This window comes from Miniopterus natalensis, chromosome 19, assembly GCF_054644295.1.
Source record: "Miniopterus natalensis isolate mMinNat1 chromosome 19, mMinNat1.hap1, whole genome shotgun sequence".
In the NCBI taxonomy this organism is placed as follows: domain Eukaryota; kingdom Metazoa; phylum Chordata; class Mammalia; order Chiroptera; family Miniopteridae; genus Miniopterus; species Miniopterus natalensis.
Genome location: NC_142099.1, coordinates 224,992 through 247,587, shown reverse-complemented (window position 1 = coordinate 247,587; position 22,596 = coordinate 224,992). Strand labels below are relative to the sequence as shown.

The 22,596-nt window shown below is 48.2% G+C and overlaps 5 protein-coding genes and 7 non-coding genes across 12 annotated transcripts; 6 read left to right on the top strand and 6 right to left on the bottom strand.

The window, feature by feature from the left end:
• The first annotated feature begins 680 nt into the window (after positions 1-680).
• Positions 681-762, top strand: TRNAS-GCU (transfer RNA serine (anticodon GCU)). The gene has a single exon. It is a non-coding gene; the product is annotated as a tRNA-Ser (tRNA).
• A 2,125-nt stretch (positions 763-2,887) lies between these two features.
• On the bottom strand, positions 2,888-3,330 carry LOC107542834 (histone H2B type 1-K). The gene has a single exon (XM_016220297.2). The coding sequence runs from the start codon at positions 3,281-3,283 to the stop codon at positions 2,903-2,905; it is 381 nt and encodes a 126-aa protein (XP_016075783.1). The 5' UTR covers positions 3,284-3,330; the 3' UTR covers positions 2,888-2,902.
• A 262-nt stretch (positions 3,331-3,592) lies between these two features.
• Positions 3,593-4,050, top strand: LOC148090827 (histone H2A type 1). The gene has a single exon (XM_087827723.1). The coding sequence runs from the start codon at positions 3,608-3,610 to the stop codon at positions 3,998-4,000; it is 393 nt and encodes a 130-aa protein (XP_087683849.1). The 5' UTR covers positions 3,593-3,607; the 3' UTR covers positions 4,001-4,050.
• Positions 4,051-6,480: 2,430 nt separating this feature from the next.
• Positions 6,481-6,845, top strand: H4C9 (H4 clustered histone 9). Its single transcript, XM_016220302.2, has one exon. The coding sequence runs from the start codon at positions 6,499-6,501 to the stop codon at positions 6,808-6,810; it is 312 nt and encodes a 103-aa protein (XP_016075788.1). The 5' UTR covers positions 6,481-6,498; the 3' UTR covers positions 6,811-6,845.
• A 1,491-nt stretch (positions 6,846-8,336) lies between these two features.
• On the bottom strand, positions 8,337-8,810 carry LOC107542835 (histone H2B type 1-K). The gene has a single exon (XM_087827713.1). The coding sequence runs from the start codon at positions 8,779-8,781 to the stop codon at positions 8,401-8,403; it is 381 nt and encodes a 126-aa protein (XP_087683839.1). The 5' UTR covers positions 8,782-8,810; the 3' UTR covers positions 8,337-8,400.
• Positions 8,811-9,094: 284 nt separating this feature from the next.
• LOC107542828 (histone H2A type 1-H) lies at positions 9,095-9,504 on the top strand. The gene has a single exon (XM_087827710.1). It carries the CDS (start codon positions 9,114-9,116, stop codon positions 9,498-9,500), a length of 387 nt encoding a protein of 128 aa, XP_087683836.1. The 5' UTR covers positions 9,095-9,113; the 3' UTR covers positions 9,501-9,504.
• Positions 9,505-11,621: 2,117 nt separating this feature from the next.
• On the bottom strand, positions 11,622-11,694 carry TRNAV-UAC (transfer RNA valine (anticodon UAC)). Its single transcript has one exon. It is a non-coding gene; the product is annotated as a tRNA-Val (tRNA).
• Positions 11,695-14,174: 2,480 nt separating this feature from the next.
• TRNAT-AGU (transfer RNA threonine (anticodon AGU)) lies at positions 14,175-14,248 on the top strand. Its single transcript has one exon. It is a non-coding gene; the product is annotated as a tRNA-Thr (tRNA).
• A 1,757-nt stretch (positions 14,249-16,005) lies between these two features.
• Positions 16,006-16,079, bottom strand: TRNAI-AAU (transfer RNA isoleucine (anticodon AAU)). Its single transcript has one exon. It is a non-coding gene; the product is annotated as a tRNA-Ile (tRNA).
• Positions 16,080-18,133: 2,054 nt separating this feature from the next.
• Positions 18,134-18,206, bottom strand: TRNAV-CAC (transfer RNA valine (anticodon CAC)). Its single transcript has one exon. It is a non-coding gene; the product is annotated as a tRNA-Val (tRNA).
• Positions 18,207-19,418: 1,212 nt separating this feature from the next.
• On the bottom strand, positions 19,419-19,501 carry TRNAL-UAA (transfer RNA leucine (anticodon UAA)). Its single transcript has one exon. It is a non-coding gene; the product is annotated as a tRNA-Leu (tRNA).
• Positions 19,502-21,291: 1,790 nt separating this feature from the next.
• On the top strand, positions 21,292-21,364 carry TRNAV-AAC (transfer RNA valine (anticodon AAC)). The gene has a single exon. It is a non-coding gene; the product is annotated as a tRNA-Val (tRNA).
• Positions 21,365-22,596: the final 1,232 nt, after the last annotated feature.

The following is a 22,596-nucleotide window of genomic DNA, read 5'->3' as shown; positions in this document are numbered from 1 at the left end:
AGGACTCGCCTCCAGCGTCACCTTCTTATTCCAGCCGTTTGTGACTCAGTCCGGTCAGTCCCTCCTCGCGTCCAGTCGTGCGCATCCATCCATCCAACAGACCGACCCCCACGGCTCTCCCCCTCCCCCACCCTCCCCTCCCCCTTCCCTCCCCCACTCTCTCCCCACCCGAATCGCTTCCCTGAACCTTTTCAGTACCGCATCCCTCGCCAAATGGAAGGAAAGTTGGACATTTCCCCTAGAAACCACCCAAGAAGCGCACAGGTACCTGGGGGATCAGAACTCCCCGTCCTAGGACGCGGGAAAGGACCCCCTGTGCGCCCCCGTGGCGTCGAGGGGCGCCCCCCGCACACCCTCCCCTCGTTTCCAGGCGACTTTACCCACCGCGCGTCAGGCGGCGCCCGCGCCCGGCCCCGAGGCCGCCTCCCCGACCCGGGGGGACTGCGAAGCCCGTCGCCCCCGGGGGACCGGGGCGCTGGGAAGGGGCGAAGGCCCCACACGCGTTTCCATCCCGTCCCGGCCGCTTCCCCTCGGGTTCTGGTCTCTTACGTGGAGGGAAAGAATCTGTCCCCAAGTCCGCAGACATCTCCCGGCCACACCCCAGGGCCTGTCCATCCGAGCGTCCGGCAGGGCCCAGGAACGAGTCCAAGGCGGACGCGCACCAGCAGCCAGCCCCGGAGGACGAGGTGGCCGAGTGGTTAAGGCGATGGACTGCTAATCCATTGTGCTCTGCACGCGTGGGTTCGAATCCCACCCTCGTCGGCTGCGTGGTTTTTGGTGCGTAAATCTTCTCAAAACAGCTTTCAACACCCTTAGGGATCTGCCCGCTACCCCGAGCTGGACCTGGAGAAGGCTGGTCCCTCAGTCACGGCACCTGCTCGGTGAGGACGGTTGTGTCCCACCCGCTAGGGCAGGTTTCACGGATTATCCCTCAACTCCATCCGATGTTACATATTGTTTCATGGGAGGGGCTTTTGCTTTCAATCCATAATTAGAATTCTTACATTTAATATCCACTAAATATTCCATTTTGATTAGTCTAAGTTTCCTGGCTTGCCATGTGGTTCCAATTTTTATATCTCTGATACATAGATCTCAATATTTCCAGAGTTGTCTTTTTAAAGCGCCCAAACTTTTTTCAGTGAGTTCACTGCTTATAATTTTCAGTGGCTTTTGTCCGAGGAGACTCTCAGGGAAGCATGGACCAGTTCGGGGTGTGTTGATATTTTCCAAGGGGGATTAGCAGGAGTCAATTAGGATTGGGTGCTGTCATGAAACAGGGTGGTTTGGTTTATGCATTAGGGACCCCCAGTCATGGTGGGGTCTAGCAAAGTGGTTTGGGGCACCTTTGGTAGGAAAAGAGTAATTACTGAAGGGGATGGTTATTGTAAATGACCTTGGGAGAAAAATCCAGGTAATTTCATAGCCAGCGTTACCTGTCTGTTCTCCCAACCTGGTTGACAGTAGGACCAACTTTATCTTTATTGGTCCAGGCTGCTTGTCACTCTTTTCAGGCCCGAATTAAGATTTTACTCTTTCACTACTAACCTCTTGAATCTCTTTTCTCACCTTAAAATTATATAAAACTACTGACATTTTCCCCTGAACAAAGGTACCAGGTAGCCTCATTTCCTGTGGAGTGCCACTTTCCCTCTCCCTCCACAATTACAATTATTTACCTCAGAAATGTGCTTAGTTTTAATTATATGAATAGGAAGGATGCAGTGAGAAACTGAACTAGTCAAGTTTCCATATCAGCATTTCCCATTTTTTGTCTCTTACCCCCCACCTTCCTAAAACATAAAAAATATAAAAGCCTTCCACACAAGAGGAAGCTCCTCTACAATGTCCTCTACTAAGGCAAATTAAGGTGGAAAAAGCCTTGGGAATGGGGTGTCCAGCACCCCTGGAAGGGAAGGAAATAATTGCAGGATAGTGTGAAAGAAAACATTAGAATGGAAACATTACAGAAAGTTTAGAAATCACCCAATTAAAAAAAAATTCTGATGTTCAGGAAACAATATGAGATCAGTGAACAATATTTGTCTAAAGAGCAAATACCAGTTCTACAAAGATGATGATACAGCTACACATGAAAGGTTGACAGAAAAGTGCCTGTATGTTGTGCTCTCGGTGAGGAAAGGCGAGTCTTCTTTTGTATAAGGGGGAAATCAATAGAAAATACCAAACCAAAAACTCACTAAGTAAAAGCACATGTATTAGTTAGAATGCCATTTCGTCTGTCTAACGAAGACCCCAAAGAGCCGCAGCCTAAAGGAAGCAGACATTTGCTGATGGCTTATGGGAGAGTCTGGAAGTGTCATCAATCCGGGGTTATGTTTTCGATACATGGTGCAATTACTTCTTTCAACCACCTTCTCTCCAACGAAAATTTCAAGAGGAAATAAACCTCACTCCCGAATGGGTACGACGCTCAAGAGGAAAGAATGACGGGCAGGAGGGGCCACCGGGCAGCGCCGATCGAGCTGGGGGCGGGGGGGCCTCGCATTCCAGGAGGCAGCGTCCGGGCTGGCGCGCCCGGGGCGGATTCAAACCGCCCGCGAAACCTCGGCCCTGGGCGCCAGTCCAACGATCCCCGGTAGGGGACTGGGCGTATTTGAACATAACGCGTAGAGTTTAACATTTCCCTTTACATCCTTCCTTAACCCTGAGAGGTGGCAGAGCCCTTTTAAATGTAGGGAATTCCTAAACGACATTGTAAAGCTCAGGGCGTTCTTCCATAAAGGAGTTCCAGACCCTTGAGGGGGTCATGTGGCTATTTTTGTCCTTAGTGGGTCGACAGGTTCTCAAAAGATTGTTGCGCGACTTCGCACCAGCTCTCTCTCTGAGAACAGGTGGCTCTGAAAAGAGCCTTTGGGTAAAGAGGTGCCTGCAGAGGCACTTACTTGGCGCTGGTGTACTTGGTGACGGCCTTGGTGCCCTCGGACACGGCGTGCTTGGCCAGCTCGCCGGGCAGCAGCAGGCGCACGGCCGTCTGGATCTCCCGCGACGTGATGGTCGAGCGCTTGTTGTAATGCGCCAGGCGCGACGCCTCGCCCGCGATGCGCTCGAAGATGTCGTTGACGAAGGAGTTCATGATGCCCATGGCCTTGGACGAGATGCCGGTGTCGGGGTGCACCTGCTTCAGCACCTTGTACACGTAGACCGAGTAGCTCTCCTTGCGGCTGCGCTTGCGCTTCTTGCCGTCCTTCTTCTGCGCCTTGGTCACCGCCTTCTTGGAGCCCTTCTTCGGGGCGGGCGCGGACTTGGCCGGCTCGGGCATGGTCGCGACAAACCGCCGAACAAACTGCTAAATAATGGGAAGAACGCGTGGAAAGCTGCGAGCGTCCTCTGGGTTCCCAGCCTCTTAAAGGAGCCGGTGAGTAAAGTCGTGTCTGACTGGCGGTGACTCCTGGAAACGTCACATGAATGTCGTCCAGTCAAAATAAGTGTGTTTCAGAACCAGGATCCCATTGGTTGAAGTGAACCGGCTGTAACTTTTGGCCAATGGCACAGATTCACTTTCGCGCCCTGGAACCGCTATAAAGAGGGCCCCTCTGGATGACTCGACTCCTACCCAGGTCAGAGCGGAGGTTTTGCATCCACTATGTCTGGACGCGGAAAGCAGGGCGGCAAGGCGCGCGCCAAGGCCAAGACGCGCTCCTCGCGGGCCGGGCTGCAGTTCCCCGTGGGCCGCGTGCACCGCCTGCTGCGCAAGGGCAACTACGCGGAGCGGGTCGGGGCGGGCGCGCCCGTGTACCTGGCGGCCGTGCTGGAGTACCTGACGGCCGAGATCCTGGAGCTGGCGGGCAACGCGGCCCGCGACAACAAGAAGACGCGCATCATCCCGCGCCACCTGCAGCTGGCCATCCGCAACGACGAGGAGCTCAACAAGCTGCTGGGCAAGGTCACCATCGCGCAGGGCGGCGTCCTGCCCAACATCCAGGCCGTGCTGCTGCCCAAGAAGACCGAGAGCCACCACAAGGCCAAGGGCAAGTAAAGGGGGAGTTTAGCGTCTTCCTCGATCTCAACCAAAGGCTCTTTTCAGAGCCACTCAGTTTTCACTAAAAGGGCTGGCATTTCCCGCATTGTAGCCCCTAGTTGATAAAACCCCTCTACTGTAGTTCACACAGTAGGTGTCAGTACCCCGGAGACCAGACGCTAACCATACGTCTGATAAAGGACAAAAGTTACCATCAGCTGAGTGAGAGGAACCACAGGTGTTTTGTATCAGGCAATTAAGGTGACGGATGCAGCAGGCCCTCAGGGTTAAACGCCTCAGGACTAAAAGTGAAGTGCTTAGCAGTCTAAGCCTCTTTTCAGGGCCACCCTATTTTCTGGTAAAGACCTTACCATTTCTTTTTGTATTGAATGAGTCTGAAACAGTCACAGCTCCCCATCTCGTGACAAAAAAGTGCATCAAGAAATAAGGTGTACCTGTATATATACACACACACATATATATATAGGTTTATTTGTAAGTTAGAAAATAAGAACTTGCTATCCTAATGAAAATTCTTGCAGTAAAAAATGCTGGGAACAGTATATAACAATGATAGACACTTAAGTGGCCCCCAAAAGTTGGAAAAAACAAACTTTAGGTTGTGATCAGTACTACGAAGAAAACTACATCATGTCCAGAGGCTAGAGTGGCAGGAGAGCTGGGAGTGTTTCCTTTTGTGTCACTTAATTTACTGGGACTGCCTGTAACAATTTACCACAAACTTGATGGGATTATACAGCAGTTCTGGAGTCCAGAGTCCTTCATATTCCTTGACTGGCCACACACCTCCAGCCTCTACGTCCTTCACACCCTCCTTGCCTTTGTGCCTGTCCTCTCTTACGTGATCACAGTAGCCATTAGATTCAGGGCCCACTCTAAATTCAAGATGTTTTCATCTTGAGATCCTTAATAGTTACATGTGCACAGACCCTATTTCTAAATAAGGTGGCATTGTGAGGATCCAGGTAGATGGGAATTGGGGAGGAGGGGGCACACTTCAACCAACTACCATGTATTTTTTGTTACAAACAGTGATAATACTTAAGCCCACACAGATCAGCAGAACAATAAAAACTGAAGGCCCAGCCAGGCGTTGCTCAGTGGTTGAGCATCCACCTAGGATCCAGGAGGTCAAGGTTCCATTCCAGGTCAGGGCACATGCACATGGTTGCCGGCTCCATCCCGTCAGGGGCGTGGGGGAGGCAGCCGATCAATGACTCTCATCATCGATGTTTCTCTCTCTCCCTCTCCCTTCCTCTCTCTGAAATAAATATATATTTTTTTAAAATAAAAAAAGCTGAAGAATTAATTTTAAGTAAAATATTCAATATATAATAAAGTTTCTCAAATCAGTGGGGACATATTTGATATGCACTGATTAACCAGCCAGTTATTTTTTTAAAGTTAATTCTCTATATCTGGAATGTTGGGAATTATTTCTTAAGTGGTTCTACCCATAATTAGTAAGACATAATAGGAGCTGCTGTTGAAAATGAAAATTGGTACCTTTGGTGAACGAGAATTTAACAGTATATCTGGAATGCTTTAAAATTCTCTACTTAATTATTCCATCTTGTTCTGTTTCTGCAGTCAGTATGTGGAATGTCTCTCTCTTGCATATTAAGAAACATTCCAGAATGGTACAGTCTTATGCAAATACTGTCGGAGAAAAAAAATACATTTACATATATAGAGATAAAAACAAAATATTTTCTTCACTGCTTTTTTATGTATCTTCTTCAATAGCGACTTTCAACTTTAGTTTCTATGGGCTACGAGGAAAAAAAATTGAAAATCGCATAGCTGTGGGACATTTACACCATGGAATACTATGCAGCTGTAAAGAAGAAGGCTCTCCTACCGATTGGGACAGTATACAAGGACCTGGAGAATATTATGCCAGGCAAAATAAGCCAGGCAGAGAAAGACAAACATCACAGGATCTCACTTATATGTGGAATCTAAAGAACTTAATAAATTGATGAACAGAAATTATTCAATAACATGGAAGCATAGATCAGACTGAGGAATCTCAGAGGGATGGAGGAGGGCAGGTGGGTGGAGAAGGAGAGAGTAACCAAAGAATTTATATGCACATATGCAGAACCCAAGGGCACGGACAATGGTGTGGAGAGGGACTGGTGAGGCAGGTGGGGCAGGGTGGAATGGGTCATTGGGGAGAAAAAGGGACATACGTAATATTTTGAACAAAAAATAAAGAAAATCTTTGCTCTACAATGTTAAGGTTTTGTTTAATTTGGAAGGAGGGCGAGACACATTAAATAAGAAAAGAGAGAAAAACAACCCAGGTGTTGAGGATTCAAAAGAATTGACTGGGGGTAAAAGAAATTAGTATAGCAGGGTTTCCGCTTGCCTGCGGCCCAGAGGGACTTCCCGCCACAGCTCTACAGGTTTTCACTCTGGTCCGCGAGCGGTGCCTATAAGAAGGAGTTCCTGTCACTGCTGGTGCATTACTGGTCACCCAGCTCTTGGAAATGTCTGGTCGCGGCAAAGGCGGGAAGGGCCTCGGGAAGGGCGGCGCCAAGCGCCACCGCAAGGTGCTGCGCGACAACATCCAGGGCATCACCAAGCCCGCCATCCGGCGCCTGGCGCGGCGCGGCGGCGTCAAGCGCATCTCCGGGCTCATCTACGAGGAGACCCGCGGGGTGCTCAAGGTGTTCCTGGAGAACGTGATCCGCGACGCCGTCACCTACACGGAGCACGCCAAGCGCAAGACGGTCACGGCCATGGACGTGGTCTACGCGCTCAAGCGCCAGGGCCGCACCCTCTACGGCTTCGGCGGCTGAGCCCCCGGGTCCACCAGCCTCGTCTGTTCCCCCCCAAAGGCCCTTTTTAGGGCCGCCCACTTTCTCTCGGGAAGAGCTGTGCGCGGCTGTCCTGCTTTGTGGACACAGGCAGAAACGACAGGGCGAACCCTAACGGCTCCAGCGGGTTTGCAGTGGAAGCCCCCATCTCTCCTTTGCCTCCGGTAAGCGGCTCAGCTGTAGCTTGCGGTTTTCGCGGAGAATAACCCCGCGTGTGTGGGGTGTCTTAGTAAATTGCAATGGTTTCGTCAGGCGCCCACGGAAAGAGGAAACAAAATGTTGGGTGCTCATTTCTAATAGGTTAGTCCCGAGCAACAAGGGCAGCCCGTCGCCACCCGGGCCTCGCAGATTCCCAGCCTCAGACTGGGCTCCTTCCTAAGCCCCAGGCCAGGCAGTTCGCCAGCGACCTTCCCTAGGGGGTCGGAGTTCTAACTCCACCGTCTACCTTCCTCTGCGAGTGGCCGCGCTCTGCCTTTGAAAGAGCTCCCTCGGGCGGCCACAGGCTCCCCGCCTCTTCTCTTCCTCTTCCCAGATCATCTTCCTCTTGGCTGCCTGCTGTGAATCAGATTTTTAAATTTTTGTTTTGTTTTGTTATGGGCTCTTTAAACACTACAATATGATTACAAAAAGTTTCTTTGAAATATGCCTTCAGACTGAACCCACAAACTCGCTTTCCGTAGCAAAACCAAAGGCCCTTTTCAGGCCAAGTTTCCATCGTAAAAGCTGAAGCTACCAGTGGCAAACTGCCTAAATAGAGCGACGTTAATTCTTTAGTGCAGCTCCCTAGGTTAACTCCGGGCTGGGAATGTGGGCCGGGGCGGTGCAGGGACCCTGCCAGGATTGCTGGGGCCAGGGGAGGGCCTCTGTCTCCCCCGCCCCACCCTGGTGTCCGGCCGCGAGTTGGAACTGCCTGGAGCCTGAAGAACCCGTGTCAGGCCTGGGGTCTAGAAGGTCCTGGCCATCGCTATTCTCCCTTTGGCCCTTTAAATGTATTAATAATTGCTTTGTTTTCCTTGCAAAACCCTTTTTTCTTTGGTACAGTGTTGCCCTGGGCCCAGTCCAAAGGTTATTTTGACCGGTTTTAACCCTCCAAGGTTTCAGGTATAAGCAGCTCCAGCTCCATTTTATTTTGGGGTTTTTTTGAGGGTACGTTTATTAAAGCTGGGGACCGTGAAACGAAGGGCTTAGCATAGAAGAAGCAATACGAGAGACTAAGCTGGACGGGTTTGGTTCTCTAAAAATGTTAGAGGAAAGAGATGTACCAAGGCGGAGCTGCTTTAGCTCACTGGGAAGTCAGAAGGGGGCCTTAAAGACAGGCTCAGGGGAGGGGTTCAATCCTGGATGAGCTGCCTCTGCCCTTTGCTCCCATTGTTGCAAGTCTCGCGGGGACGCTTAGAGCTTCGGAGTGTCAGTGGGGGAAGGGAAAGGCGCGGGCAGGATCCCCGGAGGGAGAGCGCGCCTCCATCTTGTTTTAGAGTGGATCCCATTTAAAATACGTATCTACAGCTCTTATGTTGACAACTGGGTGGCTCTGAAAAGAGCCTTTGGATAAAGAGGTGCCTGCAGAGGCACTTACTTGGCGCTGGTGTACTTGGTGACGGCCTTGGTGCCCTCGGACACGGCGTGCTTGGCCAGCTCGCCGGGCAGCAGCAGGCGCACGGCCGTCTGGATCTCCCGCGACGTGATGGTCGAGCGCTTGTTGTAATGCGCCAGGCGCGACGCCTCGCCCGCGATGCGCTCGAAGATGTCGTTGACGAAGGAGTTCATGATGCCCATGGCCTTGGACGAGATGCCGGTGTCGGGGTGCACCTGCTTCAGCACCTTGTACACGTAGACCGAGTAGCTCTCCTTGCGGCTGCGCTTGCGCTTCTTGCCGTCCTTCTTCTGCGCCTTGGTCACCGCCTTCTTGGAGCCCTTCTTCGGGGCGGGCGCGGACTTGGCCGGCTCGGGCATGGTCGGGAGAGCAACAGACGTGGTCGCTAAAAGCAGAGAAATAGTAAGAGTGAGGTAGGATGTGTCGTATTTATATAAAACATCGCATGCAAATGAGGTGAAAAACTAAAATCCTGCGTCTGATTGGTGGCTGTTCAGAGCCACGTCAAAAAAATTAGCTCTGTCCAATCAGAACGCAAGAATTCCAAATTTGCCTTTTCACTGGTTAAGATGAAGCTGAGATGTTAACCAATGACATGTCTGCATTTTCGCGCCCAAAAACGTTTATAAAAAGTGCCGCCCCTGCACTTTCGCTTTAGCAGCTACTTGTAGTGAAGTTCTATAAGCTTACAATGTCTGGACGCGGGAAGCAGGGCGGCAAGGCGCGCGCCAAGGCCAAGACGCGCTCCTCGCGGGCCGGGCTGCAGTTCCCCGTGGGCCGCGTGCACCGCCTGCTGCGCAAGGGCAACTACGCGGAGCGGGTCGGGGCGGGCGCGCCCGTGTACCTGGCGGCCGTGCTGGAGTACCTGACGGCCGAGATCCTGGAGCTGGCGGGCAACGCGGCCCGCGACAACAAGAAGACGCGCATCATCCCGCGCCACCTGCAGCTGGCCATCCGCAACGACGAGGAGCTCAACAAGCTGCTGGGCAAGGTCACCATCGCGCAGGGCGGCGTCCTGCCCAACATCCAGGCCGTGCTGCTGCCCAAGAAGACCGAGAGCCATCACAAGGCCAAGTAAGAAAGAGCCAGGTTAGAAACGCTGGTAAACAAAGGCTCTTTTCAGAGCCACTTACACTATCGGAGAAAGCTGGTACACCCAACCTGTCTTACTCTTTTTTTCAGCAGATAATCCCTTTTTCTTTAGGATTTAACCCCAAAGAGAATTAGGTTTTGATTTATTGACTTAAAATGTGCAGAATTACTGAATCCCATATTGGTTAATTCGTGGCCCTATTTCTTTGGAAAACGTGTTTTCATTTCCTGAACTCACAGCAGGTCAGGGTACAACACGGAATGCAACCTAGAGAATTGCCTCCGGGCAAACCCAGGTGGGGGAGACAGATATGCTAACTTGTGCTGTCAAGTGTTTTATGTGTCAGGCAGGAAATAGGTTAAGCTATAGAGCATAATGGAGCTAGTTAGATAGAGGGTAAGTGGAGTTAAGCTCTTTAATGAAAGGTGTTACCTGATCAGAGACCTACATAAATTGAAAAAAGAAATGAGAGCAGCAGCTATTAGGGGAAGAGGACTCCCAAGTAGAGATGAAAGTGCAACGGCCTGAAGACAAAACGTGTTTGGTACTTGGGGACAGTCCATGAGGCTATGAAGTGAAAGGGGAGGGGGGTGAAACGTGACCATTAATACAGGACTTTGTTGGGTGTGTAAATGAATGTGTATGAATAACTAAAAATAACAGCAATCCTGATCTCTGGGATAATAAATTTGATAATACAAATTAGTTATGGAAAAAGCTACAGAACACAAACCACTTTAAAAAAAAAAAAAAAAAAAAAAAGACACCAAAAAATAGCATTGACTTTAGCATGTGGGGTTTACAAACTGATTTGAGAGAAAATGACTTGTAATACACAGATTTATTTGCTGCTTCTGTGTAGAAATGATAACATACAAGAGAATCCCTGCCACACAGAAAAATTCATGGTGATGTAATGATGCAGATTGGGTTCTGTGAGGCAGATGCTGAGGTCAAGTTTGCAGTGGAAGATGATTATCAGAGACCAAAATCTGTAAAAGGAGAGTCAAATTGATACAGACCAGACACAGGTGGGGAGCTCTGGTGCCTGTATTGCCTGTTAGAGGTGCCCCCACATTGGGTCCAAATGTCCCTGAACTAGCCCTTATATCCCCACTTTGCTGTCACTGGAGGTGGGCTGCCTGGGGAAAAGTAGACAGAAGGAGCTGTCTGTACTTGGCCAGCAAGTCTTTACTCAAGGTGGGATCTGGGCACTGCATCTGCACGCCTACAACATGTACATTAACATGAATATAAATATCAACATTGAGCAATGTCAGTGATGGTAATTGTAAGACTGACCAGCATACATCGCTGGTATTGCTTCTTTACTTTCATAAGGAAATTCAAAGAGGATGTTTTCATTTTAGAGAAATGAGCAAACCTACAAACTAAAAATCTTTACTCATTTTATACACTCTTGCAAAAGTTTTAGATGCATCAACTGTTGCAAAGGGAAGGTAATGTAAAACAATTGCAAGAAAAGTGAGGATCACCCCCTGGCCTTCTCTCCCTCCTCCAGATCCAGGAAGGCACTTCACTCATCCAGTGCTGGGACATAACTCAGCTTTGCACCATAATGTGAAAGCTTCAACAAGAACAGTGTGAAGAGAGTGAGCCTTTAAAAAACAGCCAGAAAGAGATACTCACTACAGACCACTTACAGGATAAGTATGTAAGATAAATACACGTATTTAATGTTGCTGGGAAGAGAGCAGAGGAAGGGCTGTGGCAGGTGCTCTAGTAGCACCCTCGCTGCGATGCTACAGTGGTTACTCTGTTGTGGCCGCAGCAACCTCAGTGGGGATCTGAGTCTTGGCAGAAGTGGAATTCCTGGGATTAGGTTCTCATACTCTTCAGGTGAGAAGATGGTTAGTGACTCTAGCCATCAGGCTTTTCTGAAACCTATTTCTCCATAACTCAGTGTCTGGAAGTGCAGAAATAACAGGACTATTCTTGGTGACAATCTGAGCTAGCAGTGTGTGTGGCAGTGGATCTCCCAGAGACAGGATGGGGGAGAATCGCCAATTGTTTCTCCCAAGCTTAAAACAAAAGAACCCCACTGTTTGCCTCCTAGAGGGGAGGGGAAGAAAAGCCCTCCATTGCTGATTCCACTGGGGATCGAACCCAGGACCTTCTGCGTGTAAAGCAGACGTGCTAACCGCTGCACTATGGAACCACACACTTGTGGGAAATATTTCAGAGTTAATACAGTAGAAAATGTTTATAATTATTTGACTCATAATTTTGGTGGGTGTTTGGTTTTTTTGGTGCTAAATTGCATTTCCTGTGCATCTCTCACACACAAGTTTGAAATAATCTCAAGTAGAGTCATTATAAACACATGAGAAAAAAGGCCTGAAACCTCACTCTTGACCCTTTGAACACTTCTATGTCCATCATTCATTCCAAGATTATTTTGAGCAGGTGCCAAGCACCTGTGGAGGTTCAGCAGACAGAGTAGTGCCGCAATTAGAACCCCTGAGTGCACTCACCTTACACTGTGGTGCCTACACAACCTGTAGCAAATTACAGGTGCTGGGTAAGTGATTCTCTATAAACAGACCTCCCTTTATTTGTGACTGGGCCAGAACAGACCAACTGGGGACTGCTCACTGAGTTATGCTTAGGATATTTGTGCATTAAGATGGGAAGCAAATAAATGTTTTCCACTGTAGGGGGTCAGAAAATGCCACCCCAAAATACATGTGCCTCTGGCAGATTATTTTGAATTAAAAGCACTTGAAAACAACAGTTGCAAAAAAAGGCATTCTGAGTAGTTACATGAAACAGGAGGCTTGAAGTGTGGGATGCTACATGAGCACCCACATATCCTGGAAACCCTTACTAAACCAAATTTTGGGTACCAGAAGACACAACTTCAACAGATTGTCACATAAAAACTGTACATTTATCAAGATATCCAGGTGGATCAATGTCTCAAACGTGAAAAAGAAAATATACATTTTTTGAGAGAAGATTTATAACCCAGTAACAGAGAAAGACCGTTTAAGCATAACTTCAAAAGTTCAAGTCCTAAGGGATAGAGGAGACAAATTCTTAACAAAAATCAAGTTCCTACCATTAAGTTTCTCCACTGACAACATCAATAGGTAACATAATGGTAGACACTACTGCAAGGTCTAAAATTCACAATAGACTAATAACAATATGCCCCTGTAGGTCAGCATGAAATAGACATCAACCTCAATAAGAACACTGGCAAATGATAAGAGTCAATGCACTTAAATGCAATTCAAATGGCTAAACAGATGCTCAAAGTCTTTAAAGACCATAGATGCAAACCTCAAAAAGCAATGATGAGATTCATCACTCCACACACTAGATGAAGTAGAAAGCTGGATAATGTTAAGCGTGGGCACGATCAAAGGACACACAGTGTGGGTGGAGCATAGACAGACTGGAGAAGAAGCTGGGACCATTAGCCGTTCTGCAAGCCTATCCCAGTGCAGTCCTCACACGAGTACACCAAGGGGGGCGGCCGAGGGGCGGGTTATTTGCGGCATGGGACTGGAGGCAACCTGGGGTCCATCTCTGGAACAGGGCAGGAAACACACGGCCGGTGCCCACCGGACTGTGCATAGCAGTCAGAAGCAATGACGGGTGTGCACAGGGCAGCTTGGGTGGATCTTAAAGTCACAATGATTTTTTTAAAGGCATAAGAATATATACTATACCGTTTACATAAACGTATAATATATGTACACAAAACAAAAATGCCAACTTTGTAAAGAATGCATGTGATCAAAATGATGCACGATAACCAGATTAGAAAGGCTGCTTATGAGGCGGGGAATGGCAGCAGGACGCGCGGACAACATAGATCCAAACCCTCCGCTCAGGTTTACGTCGTTGAGGACAGAACCAAGTCAGTTCAACGAGCACAATGAGACGGTGCCCCGCAACGTTTCACCCCGCGGCCCCCGCGCGGAGCGGCAGATCCACTGAGGCCCAGGCTGTGTCCTTGAACGAGGGGCCCCGATGGCGCCTGGTTCGCGCGAGGTGGGAGCGGGAGGCCGCCAGCCTCCTCCGCATCCGTGCGTCCGCAGCTTTGCTTCCTTTCTTTTCTCGTGCAGGTCAGCTGAAAAGAAGGAGCATGACAGTTGTCATGTGCAGTGAATTAGCTCAGAAGGTGGCACCGTGGGCTCTGCCGCCAGACCACAGAGGAATTTTTCTGGCATCACTCGTTTGCTTGGGGTTTGGAGACCAAATTTTTAAAACTTACTTTCTTTACCTTCCTCTAGAATACAAATTCGGTAGAAGTTTTTGTCTGTCTTTCTCGCTGCTCTAACTCCAGTACCTAGAAAAGTACCTGAAATATAGTAGTGCCTCAATATTTGTGGACAAAAGATTTACGTAATTAACAAAAAAAAACAAATTTAAAATGTGCTGCAATATCCAATATTTCCTGTAGAGGGCGATAGACACCATGAAATAGGAATTTCATTTCAATTTAAAATCAATTTTTTAAAACATTGCAATACAGAACGCACTTTTTAAATGTTGATGTTTCTGCTTTAGAACCAATTCAGAAATACAGATGTGTTCTCTGTCACAAAATCAAGTAAGTGTGGCCAATTGCTACATTTCACAGAAAAAGTTACAAATATGATATAAATGAACATTTACCTAAAAGGGGGCCCTGTGGCTTAGCTGGTCAAAGCGCCTGTCTAGTAAACAGGAGATCCTGGGTTCGAATCCCAGCGGGGCCTTCTTGTTTGGTTTTGTCTTTTCACTAGTGTACATGCCATTAAAAAAGCTAGAGAGGCATTGAGGAATTTATATAGCTGATTAAGCCTGTATTGAATTGTTATTTCAATTGTAGAGGATCTCTTGCCAGATAATTGCATCACAATCTGAGGGATCCGCATGAAGAGAAAAATGAATAAGGTTTTTGTGGTTGACAGAAAGCGGCGAGTTTTAAAGACAAGGGAAGAAAAGGCAAACAAATGAATGGGACTACATGACTCTCTCCCGCCTCCTTAATCTGCCACCAATGGTTTTTATGTACCTTCCTTACCTCCTCTCCTTTGATTCTAATGTGTAAAATGAATGGCAAAACTACTATTCGGCAGAGCATTTTCTCAATCCTTTGAGATTTTGCTTCAGGGTCTAGCCCTCAGCTTTGGCTCAAATAAACTCCTTAAAACTTTCTTTAGGTTTGGAATTTATTTCATCAATATAAACAAAAAGGCTTCAAGCAAAAGGATAAACATCTGAAAATAAAAATATCTGACAGTTTATTAATATTTGCCTTGGTTTTTAAGTAAACAGATTTATGTCATCCTGAAATATGATTTTTATTTATTTATCTATTTACATTCTGGAACTGGTAGAACATTTTTCAAACCGGGGGTTGCATCTCAAGAGCCTCTTGTTTTAAGTCTCTGATGTGCCAGTCAATCCACTTGGGAGTGCAGTCATTTGTCAGAACCCTGGTATTTAAAGGGCCCTTTGAATTGGAATGGCGCTATTGAAACACATTATAAACAATTGATTCGGCTATATCTTGAAGATTTAAGTAGCTAAAAATACAAACTTGAAATGCTTGTCCATTATGAACAATCCCAACACAAATTTTTAAATGCTTACTTATTAGTTCATTAACAAGTTACAAAGTTGAACACATTTTGTGATCCAATTCTTATCCTAAGTGTTCAAATGTGGTGACAGCTTAATTTTTGCCTTCCCAAATTCAAATCCCAAATATAAAATAAAGCTTTCAGGGTATCTTTGCACCTAAAACTCTCTTTGAGACTTCCCAGAAGGCCCCTGGAAAGTCATAAAGATTTGTTCTTTAACCTTGTAAAAAACAGATGCTGGAAAGAATTAGGGTTATTTGATATGTTACTATTGATAAATTGCACAGGATTAGTCGTCAAATCAGAAGCAATGCCAGGAGGAGGGGAGAGGAGGAAAGATTAGTCTTTCCTACTTACATAAACATTTCAGAAATTGTACACCAAATGGGAAATTCCTAGAGATTTTTCAGTGCAGCACCGTTTTTGTCATTCAAATATGCAAAACTGGGGGAAAGGGTCAGAGGTCACTGCAGGTTGCTGTTGGACCTGGGGCGCTGAAGAGAAACACTAAACTCCTCCAGACGCCGCGAGGCTCCTGCTTCCTTCGCTCCGACAGAAGGCACCGTGCCCGAACCCGCGGGACGCCTGACCCCCGCGGAAGGAAGCGCTTTCTCAAGCTCTATCGCAACCCTTGGGTCGAGCTCTGTACAGAGTGGTTCAAGGAATCCTCTAGATCCCCTATTTCCCCGGTCCCTAAATGCGCCCGCCCTGCCTCATCTAGTGTTCTCTCAAACCTCTCCATCCTGACTCCCCCCACGTTGCTTCTTAGACAAAAAACAAAACAAAACTGACAAGTCTTATCGCCCAGCGGTTATCATGTGAGGAGTTGTCTGTAGTCAGATGTAAGCGGACGACATAAAAACAGGAGCTGATGGGAAAAACGCAGCTGGCCCGTACGGGGATCGAACCCGCGACCTTGGCGTTATTAGCACCACGCTCTAACCAACTGAGCTAACCGGCCGACGACGAGAGGGCCTTTTAACTTAGCCTTTCTAAGGGCATATTCCACTAAAGTCACCGAGTTCCTTCTTTGCAAAAAGGTTTAAAAAATGTTCTTTTTACTATAAAGAAAGAAGAAACAGTAATCCAAGACGCCAGCACAGATGAACATGCTCCTTCCGGGAAAACGGTCTTAGAGTGACCGAGCCGACTCCCCCGCGCGTAGTAGAGGGTCCGGAGCTGCAGTGCGAGGCGCCTGACACGTGGCGGCGCCCGAGTGCAGGCCGAGTCCGCAGGGCCGGAAGACCGTGCCGACCTCCTCTCCAGAGTCGGCGACCCCTTCCGGTTCCCAAGAACCAGGACCCCCAAGCCCAAGAAGTTCCGTGTCCAGAGCGGGCCGTGGTCGGAACCAGGAGGAACGCGGGGGTCACGGAGGAGACGCCCCTCCCTGCAGGGCCTGACCGCCCGCAGACAGGTGTCCACCTGGGAGGGCCCGCGGAGCGCTCACGCCGAGTCACCTCTGCTCCCTTGTCTCCGCCGCATCCCGCAGCGCCCCGGTCTCTTCTCGGCCTTTCTGCGCTTCGTGCGCCTGAAGTTAATGGACCCACTTCCCAGCGGTGTGAGTGCTGGGCGATCTAAGGCACTTACCCTGTGCGTCTCGGAAGCTTCCACCTCCGCTTAAACAGAATATCCCGGGTTGGAATTCGCCCTCGCTTTGCGTAGTTTTGGAGAATTGTGCGGAACCCAAGTGACTCCGCTCTGACCCTAGTCTCCGTCTGGCCCCGGGGTCCTGGGACGCACCCGAGGGCGCCGTGCAGCCACGGAATCCCGTTAGTTCTCCCGGAGCGGCGCCCGGAAGTGTCTCCGAGAAGCTGGACGCGGACCCCGCGCCGGCCTCTCTCATCGCCCGCGTTCCTCTCGGGGCGCGCAGACCCGCGGCTTCAGCGGTAAAAGCGCGCGCGTGTCGGGGCTGGACGCGGAAGTCCCGCGGGCCGCCGCCAGGACTGCGTTTCTGCACTAAGTCTCCATTAAACCCATTAACGGGCAGGCTGGACTCATCTGCCTCTTCCTTTGGTCTCTCGGCTCCTTTGGCGTTTGGGGGCCGCTCTGCATCCACAGCCCTCTCTCGAAACAAGAGTATTATCACCACCAAGGTTGAAGACAGCTTGATAAAGTACATATTTGTAAATTCCCATAAGTTTAAGCAATAACTTCCAAGAAACATGGGGCGGGGAGGACCACAAGAAAAGTGAGCAAGTCCGGTATGGTTACATTGACTACTCCGTTAGGATTTTCTCCTGTGAACTAAATTCTCTGAAGCCCCCAAGTTTTTAGCAGAAGTTGAAAGTGTCATACTGCCTCCCTCACTCATCCAAAACTCAGGTAAAAATTTGATAAACAGGGAGAATTATTTTTCCTCTCCTACAGTTATTTATGGAAAAGTAAGTCTTCATTTCTCTGGAATAAATGCCAAGTAAGGCAATTGCTGGTCACATGGTGATATCGTGTTTAGTTTTTAAAGAAAATGTCAAACTGTTTTTCAGAGTGGCTGTATTACATCCCCACCAGCAACGCGTGAGTGTATCTGTTTGCTAGGGCTGCCCTGAGGCTTCTCCTGTCTTCCCTTTCACTAATTCTGTCCTCTGTCCCCTCCATGCTGCTGCTGCACCCATGCCCTGAGATTTTTACTTTAGTTAATTTTTCAATTATAAAATTTTCATGTTCTCCATATTTTATTTTCTTTCTTTTTTGTGATGTTTACTATTTCCTGTTGAGGCTTTCTGGTTTTCATTTGGTACGAGAATGTTCATATTGTTCACTGAAGCATTTTTATGATGGCTGCTTTAAAGTCTCGGTCAGATAATCCTACCACCCAGATTCAAAGAGAGCAACCATTCCTCCTTCCCAGGGGCTGAATCTGCAGAGGGGACAAGGGGACAGAGAAATGATGTGGTATAGCCCGGGTCTCTTAGGATGATAACTCTTCCTTTCCAACAAAGAGTAAGTGTGCGAATTCTGAGCTCTGTAATTGGTAAATATCTATAAGAAAGTCTAAACTGAATTTCAGGAAAATTATGTTTCCGCCCGGTTTCGAACCGGGGACCTTTCGCGTGTGAGGCGAACGTGATAACCACTACACTACGGAAACAACTGCTTGACGGGGGCTCCCCCTCCCACCCAGGATAGAGGAGGCTGCCTGTGTGGCCTGCATTTGCCACAGCCTTGTACAGAAAATGCACATTGTTGCGACGCCTTCCCCCCCCCCCCTTTTTTTTTCTTTTTAAGTTTATAAAGACAAAACTTATAACCAAGCAAAGGCTTCACCCAGGGCTCCAAATCTTACACAAACTTCAGGCATGGAAAGCTAAGGAAACATCCTGGAGAATATTTGTGTGTGAATTAATGATACTTTCCCCCAGTTGTGTTTTTTTTTTTTTTTTGAGCTATAATCTACACACAGCATTGTATAAGTGACCCAGGGATCAAGGACAAAGTGTGGCCCATGAGATGTGTTACACATAAAAAGAATTGCATGATTTAGCCAATTTATACTAAAAGAAACCTGGCAGGTTTTAATGGGAATGGATCTTAAGGGTATAGAGTCAAAATGGAAAGACAACAAAAACCTGTCAATGTAGACTTCTTCACCAAACAAAAAATATTTTCCAAAAATAAAGAAACAATAAAGATCTTTTTAGACAAAAAACCTGAAGAGTGTGTTACTAGCAGACCTGCAAATAAGAAATACTATAAAAAGTTGTTCGGGAAGAAGGAATATGAGACCAGAGATATACAAAGAATTTAATATTTCCAGGAATGGTTACAGTGTTGGTATGAATAAAAAATTTTCCCACTTTTAATCACTCTAAAAAAAAAAAGATTGCATTGTGCAAAAGTAGTAGAAACATGCTGTACTGTTATAGTGTACATGAAAGCACAACGTATGACAACAATAACAAAATATAGGAGGGAGTAAGCTTTTCACACTATACAGGAGCAGCATGATATTATTTGAAGGCAGATTTATTAATTGTATTTGTATATTAAAAAATCCTAGGGAAAGCACTAAAGATTGTTTTAAAAGTCATAAGTGATAGAGGCAACAGTAGAGATAAAATCAAATCATGAAAAATGCTTATATTCAAAGAGGAAGATTAAGAAAGAAATAAAGAACAAAAAAGGAACACAGAAAACAACTTAGATTTTTACACAAATATGTTGTATGTCAATTACCTAAACCCATCAGTTGTAGTCAGGTTGGAACGACTAAATTAAAGCCCAAATAGAAACTGGCCTACTTTAAAACTACACAAGGAACTTTTTTTTTTTTTTTAGGATAAAATACCCGTGAGCACCAAACTACCGGGAGTGGGGTTCGAACCCACGCGGATATGCATCCACTGGATCTTAAGTCCAACGCCTTAACCACTCGGCCATCCCGGTGACCAGGTAAGGTTTTCGCATTAAGTTTTACCAAGTTAGCACTAATTAGAATTTCTAGTTCCTGGAAGATTATGGATAATAAGTTTGTGAGGCTCTTTGCCCCGTAGGCAACAGAGAAGAACATTCGGTGCCCTGCACCCCCCAGATGGTCAAAAGAAAGCGAGCCCAACCTGCCCTGGAAAGATGGCTCTGGGACACTGCTCTGGAGGAACTGGTTCACCCCCGCGCAGGAGAGGGTGCCGGGGAACATTGTCTTTTAGAGCAGAAGTGCTCAACAAGGAAAGCTGAGGACCAGTCTCCAATAGTACAAAGACATGTGGTGATCACTGTGGACTTCTTTCAAAATGCAGGAATGCTTGAAAAATTCGTCACAAAATATTGGCCCATTTTACTCATTTACACCGAAGCCAAGAGGTCTGTGGATGGAAAAGGAAATTGTCCTGTTCGTCTTGGAACAGCTGATTCTTCCCCACCCATCACATTCAGGCTAAATCTAAATTCCTACTGTGGAGGGTCTCCCTGAGCCCCCTGCCCCGGCACATGTCACTTTACTTGCTCTCAGAGGAATGAATTTCCACGAGGAAAAGGGAGGAAGACAGGCTCTGACTCACACCTAGAATGGGAGCGCGCGGACCCACCCACGCTCTAGTCCGGGTTCACCCCGGGGCGGGACTCGCTCTCCATTCTGGGGCCCGCCCACCGCCTCACATTTGCTGAAGTCACATCACTTCCCCCAGCACGTGTTTCCTGACCGCTAAGGCTGGAGGAGAGATCCCTGCGGTTTTCAGGTCATTCCACGCAGCCGCCTTTTGTAACTAAGGCGCGACGTGCGACCGGCTGGGGGCGCCTTCCCTGCTTTCGCGCGTCGGAACCTGCAGCGCCTAGAATGGGACCGGGCTTTTCAATAACTTCTTCAGAATGAACGTGAAGCCGCTTGCTAAGAAAGGTTAACTCACGTCTGCGTTCCCGTAACAGCGTTTGTCTTGCTGATCTGACCTGAAAACAAAACCAGGTGGGCTGGAGACCGCGGAGGAGACTCCTGCCTTCCCCCCCGCCCCCATCTACTCATCAGGTCCCCTGCCGCTGCCTCAGGGGAGCCAGTCTGCGTGACCTTCAAAGGCCAGGAGCCTCTCCCGTCTCTGGTTCCTCGTGGCGACTTTGCGGACGAGCACCTTTTCTGTACTCAGCGCTTCGGGCGGGGAGTGGGGTCCGCCTTAGAAACTAGAGGACGGCAGGAGGCTTCAGTCCCCGGGAAGGGCGGTGACTCGGGACAGTGGAAATGGGGCGTTTAACCAAGAAGAGTCAGGTGAACCACAAAGGCCACCTTCCCGCTGGGGGACGTTACGGGACGTAAGGCGCAGAACAGGACAGAGAAGCGTGACTTCGGATAGACCGGCTCGCAGCCCCTCCCCAACCCCCGCGGCCGACCTGGTCGGGGTCACCCCTCCCCAGGCCTGCTGCCTTTGTCCTCGGAGCCCTGCCAGTCCGTCCAGCTTCTAAAGGGTAATTACAGTCATCGAGAGATGGGATCCGGGAAATGGGCGCAGAACATACCAAGGTATTTCTTGATATGGAATTTCCTTGGCGCCTGCGCACCCCAGCCCGGTTCCTGTACTGTCGCTGGGGCCCTGGGAGGAGCCTGTGCTGAGTGATCGGCTCAGACGCTGTGGATGCCGAGGATCCGAGTGTGGAGGGAAAATAGGGTCTGAACCAAACCAAACCAAAAGGAAAAGATAAAGTCAAGGTTAATCATAACTTACTCAGAAATACAAAAGGTCGCCGGCAGGGCGGTTTCCGTAGTGTAGTGGTTATCACGTTCGCCTAACACGCGAAAGGTCCCCGGTTCGAAACCGGGCGGAAACAACGCGTAAAGTCATGAATTTTGTACCAGAAAACTTCTATCTCAATCTGTTTATATTTATTTCCGCCAAATTCTGAAATCTTCGCGCTCCATTTGCAGTGCCGCACTTTAAGTTCCAAGAATTGTATAAGGAGACCTCGCTCGGCTCAGCAGGTCCTCTTGCGCCCTGCCCGCCGGGTAGGGCTGAAGCTGCGCCTGGCGGTGGTGGGGGCCCTCAGAAGGGGGGGGGGGCTCAGAAGGAGGGGGTGCCCGCCGGCCCGGGCGGGACAGAGTAAACAGCCCCGAGACAGGAGTGTGTGCAGAGGGATCGAGAATACACGGTGCCATGCTTCTATGTCACTGAATCTATTTAAAACAAACAAACAAAAGAATACATTGTAATTGCCTAGGATGAGCCGAGTAGGCGGAGGTAGCGCCGAAGGGACAAAGCATAGAGTATAGAGTCTTATGAGGCCATTGTTTAAGGACTTTGGTCTTCATTTTAATAAAATCAGAGGTTGGATTTTAAGAAGTGAAGAGACTCTATATGATTTAAGTTTTTAAATAGGACCCACCACACATAACTAATTATTTCTGGCTGAACTGATGCACAAAGATAAAAATAAAAATCATTTTTTATGGCCCAGTTATGAACCCCGTACATTCCAGTGTCTTTCCCCAACTCTGCCATCACCCATGTCGTGATCATGACCCACCCCTCACCCTGTCCTTAACTCCATCTCTGCTTTTCCTCCCATCAGTGAACTGAAAGGTAAAGGTGTCCAAGATGGACTGAGAAGCATCAAGATAAAACTGGTATTTTAAATATACATTATTTGGATATCGAATGGAGAAAGAAAAGGGAAGGAAAGAAGGAAGGGAGATTGATTTTGCTTTTAGGCCAAAGTAAAATGTTGAGAACACAAACTAATCACAAACTTTGGATAAACTGTAACCATAACAAGTAGCCACCAGAACCAATTTTAAACCAAGCCCATCTATCATTGATAACCGCCTTGTGAACACACATTGGGAAGACACCCAATCACTGTCAACCCCTGCCTTCTGAAAAAAAGCCAGGGAGAGATGGACTCAGTTCAGCAACAGCCTTTGAGTGCCAAACAACACCATCTCTCCCAAATAACCAGGTTCTGTCAACCCACTCAGTTTCGGAAAGGCCTCAATTTCCTAAGCACCCTGCCCCCCAAAATATCAGCCACCAGCTCTCTGGCAGGGACTGTGCCTTTACCATCAT

Bases quoted from the DNA above. Each gene is read 5' to 3' on its own strand.
- LOC107542834 (XM_016220297.2), bottom strand. From the start codon at position 3,283: ATGCCCGAGCCGGCCAAGTCCGCGCCCGCCCCGAAGAAGGGCTCCAAG.
- LOC148090827 (XM_087827723.1), top strand. From the start codon at position 3,608: ATGTCTGGACGCGGAAAGCAGGGCGGCAAGGCGCGCGCCAAGGCCAAG.
- LOC107542835 (XM_087827713.1), bottom strand. From the start codon at position 8,781: ATGCCCGAGCCGGCCAAGTCCGCGCCCGCCCCGAAGAAGGGCTCCAAG.
- LOC107542828 (XM_087827710.1), top strand. From the start codon at position 9,114: ATGTCTGGACGCGGGAAGCAGGGCGGCAAGGCGCGCGCCAAGGCCAAG.
- H4C9 (XM_016220302.2), top strand. From the start codon at position 6,499: ATGTCTGGTCGCGGCAAAGGCGGGAAGGGCCTCGGGAAGGGCGGCGCC.